Source organism: Harpia harpyja, chromosome Z (assembly GCF_026419915.1).
Source record: "Harpia harpyja isolate bHarHar1 chromosome Z, bHarHar1 primary haplotype, whole genome shotgun sequence".
Lineage (NCBI taxonomy): Eukaryota > Metazoa > Chordata > Aves > Accipitriformes > Accipitridae > Harpia > Harpia harpyja.
In genome coordinates this window covers 33,615,292-33,631,528 of record NC_068969.1, presented here as the reverse complement: position 1 = coordinate 33,631,528, position 16,237 = coordinate 33,615,292, and the positions used below count along the sequence as shown (strand labels likewise).

Here is a 16,237-nt window from a genome sequence, read left to right as displayed (position 1 = left end):
GGATGAGTGTGGATTTGCATCTGAAAACTGAAAGAATCCACATGAAAGTTATTCTCTGTTGACTTTTCTGAGGGCACAATATTTTACTCTTCAGTCTGCATCCCGTACCATGCCCCTCATCTACCTCTTCATTGAAGAAAGCTCAAACCCTCAAAGGAAATATTAAATATCTAGTGCAGTGGAGGCAAAACCACAAATGGATTTGCATGCAAAGGTCTACATGCACCTTGTCTTGGGCCAGGATTCATGCAGTATCGGCAAAAGCAGCACAGGTCAATTATTTGAGGGCAAAAGTGATTTTGTTTGATTAATACTGGGATATTTTTCTTTTCTGAAAATCAAGGGTTTTAAAAAATTTTCTTCCTATTAAGTGACATAGAATTAGATAGTGCTGAAGACAAACAAGGGGAGGGGAATGTAGTATTAAATGCAGATGTTACAAAGTCCCCTTGTGTGTGAGTTTGTGTGAGTGGTACCTATAGGTACTGTTAGGATAGAGAAATAGTTACCAGTGAACAACTTGCCAAAAAGAGAAAAATTACATGCTCAGAAGATGCTATGAGTCTCACAAGGTTGATTAAGTTCTGGAGACAGCATGCCTTTGCAAGAACTGACAAACTCAGAACACCAAGAATTTGCTGAATTGGCACACAGCCACCAACATACATCAGCATCAACAATGTATGATATGGACCGCATGCAAGAAGTCAGAGCCTGCTATATGCACGTTTGAGTGTATGAGCGAATTTCATGAGTAAATGACTGTGTTGTGTGAAAAGTTATCTGTTTTTAAAAACAACAGCTTGATGCTACTATTAATAACAGCTTAATGAGTAAAGGCATTCTAATAAACAGTAGCTGTGATCTCTTTCTCCCCCCACATCAATACTCTATGAAGGGAAGGGAATTTACAACACAGAGATGTGCAAAACACAAGTAAGGCAGGAACACAAGGCAATGAAAATTAATGCCTAATTTATTGATGGGCAACTCCACAAGCATTGATCATGGTTTTCAATAAGATCTGACCATGGGTCCTGGTAAGTAAAGCTATTTATGAGCCTAGAGGAGCTTATATTAAATATTTTGCTGAAGTTTGTCCTAAGAAAGAGTTAGTTTTCATGATCATCTGGTGCTGAGAGACAGTAGCCCTCCCTTTAGTACTGACTCTATTCTCCAGCACCAGGATTTGTTAGAGAAGACAGACCTCTCAAAGTGTTTTTCTGCCTAAGACAGAGCACCTGGAATTAGAGTAAATTAGTCTGTCGTTATGTATAATTATACTCTTCTTTCAGTAAGATGGAAATTGTTCTGCTGAGCTTTGGCTGCCTGCAGTTCTAAGAAATTATGACCTTGAAACTGTTAGGAGACCACTGAAATGAATTCACTTCAGTAGCTTTCACAGTTCTTTGAGCAAAACAATTCCTAGTAATTCTGGCAAGGACTTACTCTAAATTGTGGTTCCAGAAATGGAAGACATAAAAAAAATGTAATAGACTAAAGCAGCTAGACAGAATTTTCTATTTACTCTCAAACCTATCTATATTGGAAAAGGGCTACAGTGAGATTAATGCATTAACTTTTCATTTCTGAATCTGGTTTTGATGCCACTAGAGGACCGAGAATTATTTAACTCCAGCTGTTTTGATATATCATTCGTAAACTGGATGACTATTGTTTGTACAGTAAGCAGGCAGCCACATAAAAGTCATTCTTAAATGAATTCAGTGGAGGGCTGCCACCGGTAAAAGGTTGATCTCTTGAAAAAGATAAAAAATTTACATGCTTTACTGAATTTGTAAGGGAACATGGTTCTTGCAGAGAGTGGCTAGAGGTCAGGCTTTACATTTATGAGCTATAACTTCTGCTACTACAAAACTTAAGAGGGTTTGTATTGGCTCCACTCGTTCATTTACTTTTTGCTATGAGACGCAATCCCTGCTTCTGCTAGAAATCCACAAAACAAATCTAAACTGAAGTCTTGACTAAAGCAAAATATATCTTACTGCACTTTGAGTGGTCCTTGACGGTAACTGAAGCACTCTTGTTCCTCTGAGGATGTCACACAGCACATCAGCATGGTCACCCAGCAGCCAGGAGAAATTACCAAAATCAGCTTTGAAGCCTGCTTCTGCCGTGACTCCTATGTATAGCACTGCACAAACAGCTTTGTCTCTCAGAAACTCTTTTCAGCGCTTAAGTTTAGGCTGTGCTGAGTGTAACTGTGAGTTAGAGACTCTCTGTCTCATAGCTGCTTAGTATGTAACATTGCAGGTCCTGAGAGCTGTTGATACTTATTAAAACTGCTATAAATGACCTTTTCTAGGTTGCATGTAATTGGAGGCCAATGTCCACAGAAAAATTTACAAAGTGTTATTAGGTTGCTTCCACATTACCTTACTACTCTTACTGCCCTACTGCAAGCAACGGTTGTCACTTACACCATTTAGGTAAGTGTCGCTGCTTATATAACGTACATAAAAAGAGACAGGTAACTGTCTGGATAAACTCAGGCCTGCCAACCGCATTTTGCCAGGAACAAACTGTGCACAGTTTAGACCTCAGGCACAAAAATGCACTGCTTGATGGTTGACGCCTGAGGGGTGGCAATTGCAGAAAACCCACCTGACAGTTCACAGCCAAGAAGTTCCATTCTCAATGTGCAGTGTCGTCTGCACACCTGAGGATACAGCCGTACGTACTGTGACTTAATCGGAGGGGTGAAGGAGTTAGCGTACGGGGTGTTGTTGTCCACGTTTCCACGAAACACCTGTGATAAAATGACATATTCATAAAAATGCGCCAGGAGGATTACTGGAGGTTCAGTTCTGTATCTCAAAAATATCTGCGTTGCTCTTCTGACTGTCCCTGTACATTCCTCTGCAAGCTTTTCCCAAGTAGAGACTGTTTCATTTATAGGGTGCAACATACAAGTTTTTAAGCAAAACATACTGCCATGGGCTTGCATCGGCACATGTTTGCCACCTGCGCTGAATCAGGACCTCTATCTTGTCACTCCTAGAAACTGAAGCTACTAATGCAACTAAATTATGTCTTCTTTTCTAATTAGTGTATTAAATAGTCCCAATTCAATTTAGCCTGCAATTATTTACGCTGATTGACATTTATTTTTTTCCCTCTACTTCAAGAACCTGATCCAACTCCTACTGAAGTGCACTGTAACCCTCCCACTGATCACAGGGGGAGCTGAATTAAACCTATAAGCATTCTTCTATTCACTCCTCACTCTAACCAGATATGCTTGTACTTTTTTTCTTCTCTCATTATATACCTCTTCACACAGCATTTTAATTTCCTAAAACAGAAACTATGTCTAATGCTGCTAAGTGCCTTAGTTCTATCTTAACTTACACAGTAAAGGGATTTTTGTTGCTTTGTATGCACAACTCTATAAAAAAAAAGGGTAACTATAAACTGTAAACACATACTTCCCACTGGATGATGCTGTTTGTGCAGTACAGATTAGCATTGATGAATGGGTTCTCTGCTTTTAAGGGTTAACACTAATCTGCCAATGTAATAAAACTAAATTCAAAATGGAGTAATGAGTAATTACTGGTAAGCTAATTAAAATGAAAATCAGTTAAGTGTGATAAACAGGATTATTCTAGCCTTGGGACGTAGTATTTATACAACCATCAATTAAAGTATAAGAAATTCTTAGCAGACAGAAAGTGCAAATTTATTGATGGGGTTTTTTTTCAGAGAAAAATAATAACAAGGGAACCTATATCATACTGTCAGGCAATTATGCTTATCTACTACAGACACCTCATACTTCTGAAGGCAGCTGAACCATAAGATGTATTCATATACACATGACTTAATCTTACCATGTCTTCATTTGTGCCTTTTACTTTGTACATTGTCCACGACTTGCCATCATTACTGTATGCAATTTTGTAAGATTTTACATATTCTGGACTTCCAATCCTCTTGGCACCTTGAGTTATAACTCCAGTGACTCGCATCTTCTTCTGCAGGTTTATCTGAAATAACAGTACAATGTTATCACTAACCATATGAGGGACACAATTCTGATGCTAGATTCCTTTGACTCCCTTTTTTTTTTTAAATGACAGAAAGGAAGAAATGTAGCTGTAGCATTTAAGTTACTACCTTTACACTTGCGCTAATTCCTTTTATCTTCCATTCATTTCATGCACATATGCACATAAATAAATGAAAAAAAACTGAACTAAAAGCCTGTACTATGCTTATGTCTTCACGTGTATGTGTACACACACACACATACAAATAATTGATACATAGGATATTACTGGTGTATTACTGGGATTTAGCATATTACTGTTATATAGGATTACTGCTATGTATTTCCTTCCTAAAAAGGAAATGCATCAGTGCAATAATTTACCAAAGGCTGAATCTTCTGTTGTAATAGAAGCCAATTTGCAATTCCATACAAAAGAGCCTAAGTTAACTTCAGGTTAAATTTCTTTGTGAAAGTAAAAATACATGGATGTTCTGTAAAGCAAACAAAGAGACCTTTCCTTGATTCTCACTGAAAATTCATACGTCTAAAGATCAAGGTTGAAATGCTAATCCCAAAACAGTCAATGGCAAAATAACAATGGCTATCAATGGATATGAACATTCCCTGGGTCTCAGTTGACCTCAACACCTTGAAGTACAAAATGAAGAAGTATGGAGAGTTGAACAATATTCAACCTTAATTTTGCCTTCTTTATCTATCTATGATATGGAAAAGCCAACTATATTCTTACAATATTCAGAATGTGATATTCAAATCAAACAATGCCGGCATTGTCAGCCTCGTCCCTGCAATTAAGTCAACCCCATGAAGCCATCTGTGGCAATTGCACTCCCACCTTCTTGCTGGTAGGCAGCTGAAGTCTGTAACTTTTGCACCAAATGAAGCTTAACAAAGAGCTGTCATACTGTGAGAATTGCGTGAAGATGCAGGCAGATGTGTGATAAAAGGAGATGAATGAAAATACTAGAGAGTAAACAACCGGGACAAAGTAAATAATGCATTAAACTACAGTAGCACTTGCCTCCTCCAAATGAATCTTATTTCTGCTCCCCTGTTAGTGGAGCTGACCTGGTGCGATCCCTACTATTTGGGATAGCAGCCCCAGTACAGGAATATGGGGAGTCAGAGGCAGATCAAATATCTGCGGTCCAAATAATTTAATTCCTTTATTATTCACGTGCAAGTGTGGTTGCAAGATTTTCTCTCACTTGGTAATGTAATCTAACCTCTATTAAGGGTGTAAGATGATCAAACTTCAGTGTTTTAATATCTTACGGTGACCACAATGGGGAATTGGAGAAAGACAGAATTTTACTGCTGTTTTTTCGAGCCTAGCTCTTTCTCTGCTACTTATCTGAAATAGCTGGGCTTCTGCTATTTTTCTTCTTGAAGCAAAAGAAATTTCAGTGTAGTTTTACCATAGTTCTCCCTATAAAAACTAATAAACACTCACACACCTTTAGAACAACAATGGGTATTTCAGAGGTTTAGACTCACTGAGAGAGGAGAAGCTGCTTATAAAAGATCAGATTTTTTACAGGATCTTTCTTGGATACACCAGGAAAACTAAGGAACATTTGCAATTGCAATGGGAAAAATGGACTCACATCAGAAATTTAGAGAGGTATAAATAAAAAGAGATTTCATGCCTTTTTACAGTCTTGGGAAACCTTCTTTTCCCCCATTCCAGGTCTCCCAGAGAAAAAAAAAAAAGACATATTATATTTGTAAGAGGACAGCTCCAGAGACTACTGTCAGCCCCCTAACTATATTTAAAAATGCAGCTACATGGAATAGTAACCAGCTAGACATAAAGGTTTCTGGAAGTCCTTTATGCAGATTTCACTCTCTATATGGAATTTAAGAATATTAAACAGGCAAGTGGAATTTTTCATATATTTACAGAATTGTTCATAATTAAGTGAACACCATCGCCAAAAAGAAATTAGAAAGCACAGTCAAACAGTAATCATTCATTCATTGTTTGCCTTTTGCATATACTGACTAGTAGTATCTTCACATTTCACTGTTTGGGAAAAGGAAGATACAATGCAACACCAAATAAATTGTCTTTGATCCAGTTATGCATATACCTAATATTCCTTCAGCTTCATTCCCAATCTTTGTTTTTCCAGATAATAATCTCAGGGAGTTTTTTTGGATGAGAATTTAGGTGGAAATTTTTTCCCCTGTTTACTCAGAAAGAGTAGTTTCTAATGAAACCATGGCTTTAACCACTGGCTATTGTATTCCCACACTGGCTCCTTTTCATGCCCCAGCCTCCATCTCTAATGCACAACAAATCAACCACTACACTCCAAGAAGCAAAACAATGACAAAAAAACCCCCACAAAGGTAATCTGTCGAAGAGTTTAATACTGTAGTTGAAACTCAAACTTGAAAAAAAGTCCTACTGAATGAAGGGAAGATTTGGTCAGGTAATCATAAAAATGAAACAGAAATAATTTAAATACTCATTTTATATACACACTGTTTAACCTGTGTTCTTCGAGTTTCAGGAGGTAAAAAGCAGGCCTTTTTTCTGCTATACACCAGCCTGCTCTATACCCTTATCTGGATATCTGTACATATAAGCTATACAATTTTATTTACTTCTCTGTTTTAACAGACAGAATCTTTCCTTTTAGAGGCTTTCTTGATCAGTCTCCATACTCTGAGTCACAAACTGAGCTTTGGCTCTAATGAGTATTGAGCTTGATATAACACAGGAAATAAAAACAGGATACTGTGTTTTGCAATTAGGTCTATATATTCTGTCAACATTTGCAGGAAAATCCCAATGAAGGGGGAAAAAAACCTCTTTCAAATCCCTGCAGCTTGCTTACATACAAAATCCCCATGGGGCTAACGTCACGCCTGCGGTAGCTCTTTTCAGTGCATATGGATATGCCAGGAATTAACTGGCCCTTTGTGTCTGGATTCTTTTATGTGTTTTAAATTTTTCAAGTCAGAGCTTAGCAAAACTCCAAATATTACAACTGTGCAATGACTACAACGAAGCAGGTGCTGAAATCTTTCTTACTTAATGTACTTCAGTAGGAAGCAAAGCTCCCCATGTGAAATGTGAACTAGCTCCTTTAGCACTAAAAGCATTTTCAAAGGTATTTTTCTGCGGCAATTGTGAAGAAAAACAGCTTAGGAAGCTCTGCTTTGTGGATTCAGATCTAGGACATAATGTTATATATTCTAATTACATGGGTGACTGTGTTCTAAAACAAACAAACAGGTGAAAGTCACTAGGATAAGAACAAGAGTTTAACATATCTTTTTAAAAAAGGTAATAGCTTATTCAGTTTTAAAGAAACCCTTATCATTACCTAGATTAACTGGAAAAAATCAAGGATGGTAGAAGATCAATTGTATTTTGAGGGATTTACCCCAGTAATTTAAGTATTAATGCATGGTAAGGACCTTGTAAGAAGAAGATACTTGCACAAAAATTTGAGGAAACTATTTACAGCCAGGAAAAAAAAAAAAAGGGGTGGGGACAGATCAGTTCTATGAGCCCTATAAATTTAGGGTTGAAAGTAATGAATTCAGACTTGACATTCAGACCCTGTCCATGGAGCTGCGTTCAGCCCCAGCTCAGAGGGGACTCCTGGGTCCAGCAACTTCTACAGGACCTAATTCACCCAATGTATGTCAAGGATTTGGCTGTGATGTTCACAAGCAGATCCGAGGATGCCCATTGCCCTACATCCTCATGGCATGAAGCATTTTATGAAACTTGGGTAAGGTGCTGATTAACACCTACAGGTAATGGAATCTGCCTTACACAAGTTTTGCATTTCAGTGAGGAACTTTTCTGGGGCTAGAATAAATGATGAACACTCAATCACTCAGGTAAAACTGCATGTAAAAAAAGCCAGTAATCTGACATCAATTCATTTAAGTCTGACGCTACAAAAAACAGATTATGCCTACACAGTATATGGTGGATGATGCAAAGTCACCATGCTGATATTGCAAAAAGCTCAGCTAGATCCCAGGCATGGCACTCAGCTCAAGTTAATAGACAGTGCCGAGGGACAAAATACAATACCTCAGAGTCCCTGCTGTATACACTGTTGAAGGCTGAATTCATGTACTGCCAGTCACTCGGTGCCTTCTATACGATGTCATATAGCCAAAACTACATAAAGAGAAAATCACTTGAGGCATACCCTCTCGAGTGCAGTGTATGCCCAGGAGCTGGGGAATAAAATCGACTCTATCAGTTTAAAAAGTTCCCAGCAGTCCTTGAAATTTCTTTTAACCTTGTTCCTTTCAACCACGACAATCATCTTGACTCCATGATTAGACCACTTTTATCATCACAGCAGATTATAGACTCATGGCCTCTTTCAACAGGAGGGGAAAAAGTAACCAGTATGCCACGTTTCCTCCTCTCAGCACTGATTCTGTAGGAGTAATTATGTATTAAACAATCTTCACTGGTGTACTAATGTTTTTGACTGCAATGACTCACACAAATCCGTTTTAGGATGCTAAATCATTCAGTTTTCTACACTGATGAAGATGTAGCCAATCAATATTTTACTGGAACTTGAAAAAATCTGTATCAGAAAGGAAATAAAACAAATAAAAAAAAATTTTCCCAAGAGAAAGTGGCAGTATGAACAAGGTAATTTGATGAGTTCCTGTAGAATGTACAGTGCATAATTTTCAAAGGCAATTCAGAACCAGTCCTGCAAATCTGCACGGTGTGTGTGCAGCTTCACTTTTAGGTCTGAGTAAATGTAGAACCTTAACACTGGAGGGAACTGCTTCATGCTTGTTTTCCATTAATAGTCCAAAAGGCTTCACAAAACAAAGACCTAAAATAACTTCCCATCATGTTTAACAAACCTTAGAATTGTAGAAAAAAGACTAAGTTCACATTCATAATACGTCAATGTAACAGAACAGCAGAGATTAGGGACAGCACCAGTAGAAGAAGCTCATATTCCTTTTCAATTTGTGATCAAATAGTATATTCAGCATGCAGAAACTATGTACTTGACAAAAAAGATAAAAAAATCAGTTGCACCTGTCTCATCTACATTATTACATACAGGAGAGAAGAGGGATGAGAAGATGAAGTGACTTTAGGAAGACACCATATGTGACGCTCCTGGCCAGAATACATAAACATATTCCCCTCATTTGTTATTGCACTATTAGCAATAACACCACTAACATTTCATACAGAACAGGTTTGTCTGAAGTATATCTTAAGAGCAAGCTTCCAAGAAATGCTCAGGTTAAAGTCTTCATGAAACGTTGGGTCTTTGAGACTATAAATGTAGTTTTACATGAGCCTTCATTCATAAACAGAAATGCAGTTTATGAAGAACTATGGTGTTTACCTGTTTCAGTTATAAGATACAATAGCATTGTTATAAATAATTCTCCATCTTTTCTAGCACAACATATATATATATATATTTACTAATACTCACTATTGCTCATAAAAAAATAGGGCTGAATAAGGGATCAAGGTTATACTGGCATTCAAAGATTTATTACAGCAACCCTTCCCTGCTGATTTCATCAGTTTTTGAAGGATAGAAATTTAATTTTTTTTGTCTTTTTTTTTTTAAACTCATAATTCTGATAAAGCTAGATAGAAAGCACCCACAGAAACATTTTGTGATGAAAAATAGGGACACTTGCCAATGGAAATGTTTGTAATAAACTCAGGAAAGGAGTAAACTGACATGATTCCCTCAATACTGGGAAATTTAGTGAGCCTGAAAGCTCCCTCCCCTGTTTCCTCTTCCGACTTCAAGCACTAGAGGCCCTGAACACGACTGAACATTGCTGTTTCATCCTGATGTCACGTTGAGAGCAAGGGGCTGCAGAGTGGGACTCGGCATGTGATGAGGTGCAGAAAGGTCAGAGCAGGTCAGTCACTATTATCTTCCCTGTTGCAAAGCATTGCTGGCACCTGGACATAAGGTGCTCATATATCTTGCCTGACTATGGCTTTTTGTTACTCTCCTAATCAGCACTGTCAGCAGAGCTTCTCCAGATTCAGTTGAGGGCATTAATGCAGTCAGCGTAGTAGCAGTGATAGGTGTTTTAACTAGCATCCAGATTAGGTAATGCAGTGATTTATCCATGGTAGCACTCCAGCTGTTGCTGCCTTTCTGGAAGGAGGTTTATTACATGGAGAAAAGCTGACATGTTTTATCTTATAATTGTGATAATCTAGGAAAACTAACACACTCATTTGCTAGAGTTCACTTCACAAATAATAATTCCTAACGTGATTGTGGGATTTTACCTTGCAGACAAACTAATTAAATACTCAGTTATTTCTGATCCCAACCCCTTTCTGTTTCGCTTACATGGATGCAGATCCAGCAAACTCCTTCACAACTTTGCTGTTAAATCCTCTGCAAACTCATCCTCCCAATACTGTTGTTTCCAGAGAGCCTTGCCAGTCTATCACACCTTACAGTAACAACAAACATCTCTCAGGTGTTCCCTGTGCTCACTTACATCTTAGCCCCAGACAACCATCTAAAAGCAACTCATCACCTCTGCTATCTTCAGTAAGTCTATTTATGTGCTTCAAGTTAGGCATGCTGGATCAGAGATGGAAATTGGCCCACTAATTTAATTTGCCTTTCTGTGAAAACATCAGAATATTATAGGTTAAACCCTACTTCTATGGAAAACAGAAGTACAGGGATTGTTTGGCCCATGTAATGCTAATACGGAGAAGCATATGTTATGAATATTACCAAAAAGCACTCACTTCATTTGGCTTTTGTTGAGAACTTTCACTGTATGCCTCAGAGAGTTTACATAATTAGACAGACTAAAAACTTGCTTGGTCTGTTTCTTTGTATTATTAAGTCATTATTTTAGTCCCAAAGGTAGTTGTTATGAATGCCATTAACTGGATGATATGAATTATTCAAATACTGGCATGTTTAGACTGTCATCTCAAGAAGAGGCCCATAATCAATCTCACATTGTTCAGAGGTTTGTAGCCCTGTAAAATTTCATCTCATTTAGAAAGTATTGATTAAATGGGTATTAACTACCTGCAATTTAAGGTTAGATAAGAAACACTAAGGTCATTTATTGCTATTATGAATTCCTTCATATACTATGAACTTGTGAATACTCTTTCTGTCTTTGACATGCTAATGTCTCCCAGAAAGTACTTGCCCAAAATGTCTAGAATACTTCTTAAAGTATCAGGTCAAAGAATGTGTAAATAAAAACGTCAGAGAAAATATCTATATGTATTTCCACTTGTAAAATAACTTTGATCAATAGCTCATAGAGGTTAGAAGATAGGATGTTAGACTCAGGTCACAGAAACAAACCTGCACTTTTCTTTTAATCCTACATGAAAACCCTCTTCTTCAGGGAAAAGAAGTAAATTCAAAAGCTACAGTATTAAAATCACCATGAAAATATATTCAGGGAAAATTCTTAATGTGCCCATTGCAAAACTCAGAGGTACTTTCTGTTGCATCCTTTCCATTTGTTTTTAAGAACCTTGGTAGATGCACTCTGGTAAAACTCTGATAACAAATATGACCTGCCCTCAAGCCCAACAAGGACTACAGGGAAGAATTCCCAATTCTGACTTCAGTGGGCTTCATCTAGATCTTATGTATCTTCTCAAACAAAGAAATGTTAAGTAAGAAGGAAATGTGCTAGAAAATGACGTCTGTTGCTCAGATGAAGAAATTCTCTTAATTAGTTTTGAATATTAAAGCTGAACCTGGAATTAAACCCACCCATTGAAAGCTGGGAGCTAAAGCAAAAACTGAAATAGCAGGGAACACGCAGGAGATCAGACTTCCCTGGCACTGTGAGATCCCTACTGGGGTTCTGTGATCACTGCACATTCCCAGCTTATTTTAACACACTGCGAAACTAAAGCTACTTAGTTCCTCCACCAGAATAAACCCAGTAAGTGATAATAGTGCTATCAAATGGTGCAGAAACAACTTGCACAGAGAGTGCTTCTTAACCATACTTCTCTAGCTTGTCTTTCTTTTTATGCAGCTTATCTACAGAAGTTATACTGTTTACTACTGTAAAGGAAGGGGAAGAGTCTACCTGAAGAGTGGTTCCACAGGACATGATTGTCATGGGCTGTGCAATGGGCAGACTTCCTTTCCTGTGTAATCCTGGCTACATCAGTTTTGGGAGATGCTGCAAATCCCACTATTCAGAAAAGGTCTGGATTTTTTGAAAGGAGTCCATGAAGAGCAAGTGACACAGTAGATCTGTGATTGCACACTCCAGGTGAGTAACTACTTCTCATGCTATCACAATTCAGCTACCCTTCCGCAGCCAGTAATGAAATGCTCTTTTCAGTTGCTAAATAACTCACAATGCAGTATTTCAAATTTCATAACACTCATCATAAAATACACATCTTTACCAGCTTTCTTCCTTGGTCAAGATAATCCTAATCATTGTATACGTACTTAGAACTTTATTTTCCAATGAGCCTGGCAGCCACAGCTGGCTTTATGCTGCTTATCATGCTGACCATACCATCCTTTTGCTCTACCCACGTATCTGCAAGTACCTTGCCTAGTTAGTGCAGAGTCTTTTTAGTTGTCAGTTTATAGAGGACCCAAAGCACAGTGAAGTTCTAGCTGTAACTAGAACTTCTGACTGGTCTGTTAATGTTGCTCATAATTAGTTGTGTTCACGTTGTGATAAAATTTGTGGGAGAAAGACAAATGGGAAAATAGAAGTATGTGAAAGCAATCCTTCCAACATAGTCACCTTTGGGAATAATGTGTTAGTTGCTATGAGTCTGGTTGTGTAGGGAGAGAGGCCAAGGTTTTAGATGGACACAAGTGGAGTAAAGAGGTAGATTAGAAAGCACACAGGGGACAGATGGCTGTGTGACTGCTGAAAAGACTATGACACTCAAATGGTTTCTCCACCCACAGATGCTACTACAGAAAACACAAAATTGGCTCAAATGATTAATGCCTCCTGAACCTTAAGAAATTGGCTGAATATTGGTTGAATCACAACAAACAGACTCCTAATATATATTATATATATATATATTTATATATATTATGATATTAAGAATCAATAGAAAAAAAGTTGACCTATTGGCGGGTGGGGAGAGTGAGTGAGCGGCTGTGTGGTGCTTAGTTGCTGGCTGGGGTTAAACCACGACACATATAAACACAAAAGTTACCCTTCAGTGAGACTTTCCCATCATTTTAAATATCTCTGCATTTTTCCTCAAAATACTTTTTCCTTCTACAAAAATTGGCAGGCACTAGATTAGATTAAAAACATTAAATGTTGCTTGGTTTTGCAACAGACAAAGAAAAAATCCTCAAAATCTGAAAAGTTTCATTGAAAGACTCAAGACTTGAACGATGTCTCTTTATCTTAACCACTCATGGAATAAGAAGGTTCTAAGAGTGCAAGAGTAAAATGCACTCCTATTTTTCAGTCTACAGAGTTGATGTTCCACTGAAGGTCTTTGAGATGACAAGCACACGTAATCATTTCCAGGGGAGGTCAAGGAGTATGAGTTTACTTTAGCCCTTGTTTTCTGCTATAGTATCATGATGCTGGTGACTTCCCATATTTCCAACAGCCTATATAAAAGAGTAACTTTTCTCCACCAGCTATAAAATAGCAGAGAAACATGGAGGTGCAGCTGGGGACCACATGCTTGTTTCTCCACAGCTAGAGTTGTACCAAGGCTTTGCCTCTATTTTCACTCTTCAGATTGCTGTGCACTTCTGTGACCTACCTACACACATGTGAACTCAGCATATAGGTACTGCTCTGGGGTCATCGGCACAGAGGTAAGTGTATATACATGCCTCTGTACGACACAAAAAAAATCTTAATATATTGGTATGTAATTTTACTTTTTCTTGAACTTTGTTTCCTGAACCTTAGCTGTAAAGAAGTAACTTGAAACAGCTTTTTTCTAGAAGTCAAGCCTAGCAGAAGAGTAACTGTAAGTGAGGATCGTTTGCTTTTCTGGTTTTGAAAGTGTTTACAAAATAAAATATGGCTTGTTTGAATATCACACATTAGCATAGTATCATCTTACAGATTTAGATGTTGTCCTCCCCACAGGAGGACTATGATGCCCACACATCACTCCATTACAGCTGGTGAGCCACCACATAGGTGCTGGGGCATCTCCACATGCAACTTATTACTGATGCAAGAAACCAGATGGACACACATTTGCTCATTTCGGTGTGTCACCACTTGCTGGTTTGATTATTTTTAATATCAGGATGGTAAATGGGAAAAACCATTAAGTCAAAATACATGGTGTTACAGATGCATGAAACAATGTGTTTAAAAGTACTGGTACTTCAGTCGTTCAGCCATGTTACATAGAGTAATTAAGGGAAGCTGGCACGCAGGCTGACAGAGCATGTTATGGATAGTGTTCATAACAGCATCAAGTTTCAGTTGCCATGGGGATGCTAACTCTGAACTGACTGCTTTTGTGTATCCAAAACCTCAATCAAAAGTTGTCTGAATACGTCTGTGCGTGGGTGTTCGTGTGTACAAAGAAAGAAACTAGGACCTATAAGATGATATCAAATAGATACCAAGATATGGGACACACGGGAGTATCTAGATGATTACACTAAGAAATAGGCTCCCAGTCCTTTTGTTTTCTTGTCTGTTTTGAGCACATAAATTATATCTTTAGCCTGTAAGCTAAATATATAGACGTTGAGGGAGATCTGCAGCCAGCAGACATTGGTATTGATTTCACTGAAGTCAGTGAACTTATGGCAGACTTTGCCTAGTTGAAGATCTCTCCTAATTCCTGCAGTTCAAAGGTCCTACGTGGGATAGTTTTGAGAGAATTCAACTGCAACTTTCATTATTAGTTTCTGTTCTCCCCTGCCAAGACCTTTCACTTACTGCCACTCATCAATATGCCCCAAGGAAATCCTCCTATGATATTAAGTCAAATTTTGGAGAATTGACAAAAATGCAGAGCTTTAATAGTTTTTTTCAGCATTTATCTTGGCAGATTAAGTCTTTCTATATGGTTCGAGTCATCTTACATGATGACTCTGAGATTGTATTTCTTAAGGTTCGCTTGGCCACATTATACTAAGCTTAGAGCTATAATAAGTAATATTAAATATTTAATCTATGATGACAGGTATTTTTGGAAGCTGATACTACAACAGTACTCATGAATGAGGAAATGAACTTTGACAAAATGAACAGTTTGACAGATGGTAGTTTGCTTAGAGCTTTTACTAACAGATGTTTGAATGAATGTTCTGCAAGACCTCTGTGTATTTTGGGTTTTATCATTTTATTAGCAAATAGCTATCACCTGGTGTATACTTGCCCTTTGGAAGTTCTTGATGTGCAAACTGCTAATTTTTCTCCTTGCCTTTTCTGGAGAAAAAAACCCCAACACTTTATTGATTCCTGCCTTGGGATAAGAATAGTGGAACTTAGAAAATATTATAAGTACATTTTTTGTGTGTCACAGTAATTATGATTAGGTGTGTGAGATTCACAGACACACAATTAACTATGCCAGTATTAGGGACTGCAAGCCCCCAAAATGTAAGGCTGAGCACTGGAGGTGGGATTGAAACCACAGATAGGAGACACTTGTGTAAAAAACAAATTAAACCACAAATAAAAACGTACATTCTAACCACCAGAAACATTATTCCAATATATTTAGACTTAAAAAGAGAAAAAAGAAAAGCGTTCTCAGTAATCACTAAATAAAGTACCAACATGGCTTCTGGAGTAGAAACTAGAATTTAGATTCTCTCAAACAAGTATCGTAATCACTGTGCTGCACAATTCTTATCTTACCCTGCTGATTTTAAACTACCTTAATTTAAACATCATATCCAAGAACACATCAATACACTATTTAGTCCTCAGATATATTTTTAGTGAATGCTGTGTATGGGCAATACTTAAGAAAGACCCTCATGCTTCGTTTTCTCTGGAAGAACATTGCCATCACCCATGTAGCATGCTGACTCTGTGCACGTCCTCTAAAGCAATGGACATTTCCATCCATTTCATGGGACACCCAATGTATTGGTCCCTAATTAATCACTCTGATTTCTGCTGTGGGAACAAGCCTTATAAGAACTACATTTTTGTGACTCTAACTGTACTTAGTTGACCTTAAAATTCTAAATTGCACAGTGGCTTGGG

At 37.8% G+C, this 16,237-nt stretch overlaps 1 protein-coding gene across 1 annotated transcript in view; it reads right to left on the bottom strand.

Moving 5' to 3' along the window:
* EDIL3 (EGF like repeats and discoidin domains 3) overlaps positions 1-16,237 on the bottom strand; it is a 265,042-nt gene that overhangs the window by 55,311 nt on the left and 193,494 nt on the right. The window contains exons 7-8 of the mRNA XM_052778088.1: positions 3,855-4,010; positions 2,626-2,770 (exon numbers count right to left, since the gene is read on the bottom strand). Coding sequence (XP_052634048.1) covers positions 2,626-2,770; positions 3,855-4,010 — 301 coding nt within the window. The remainder of the gene's footprint in view (positions 1-2,625; positions 2,771-3,854; positions 4,011-16,237) is intronic.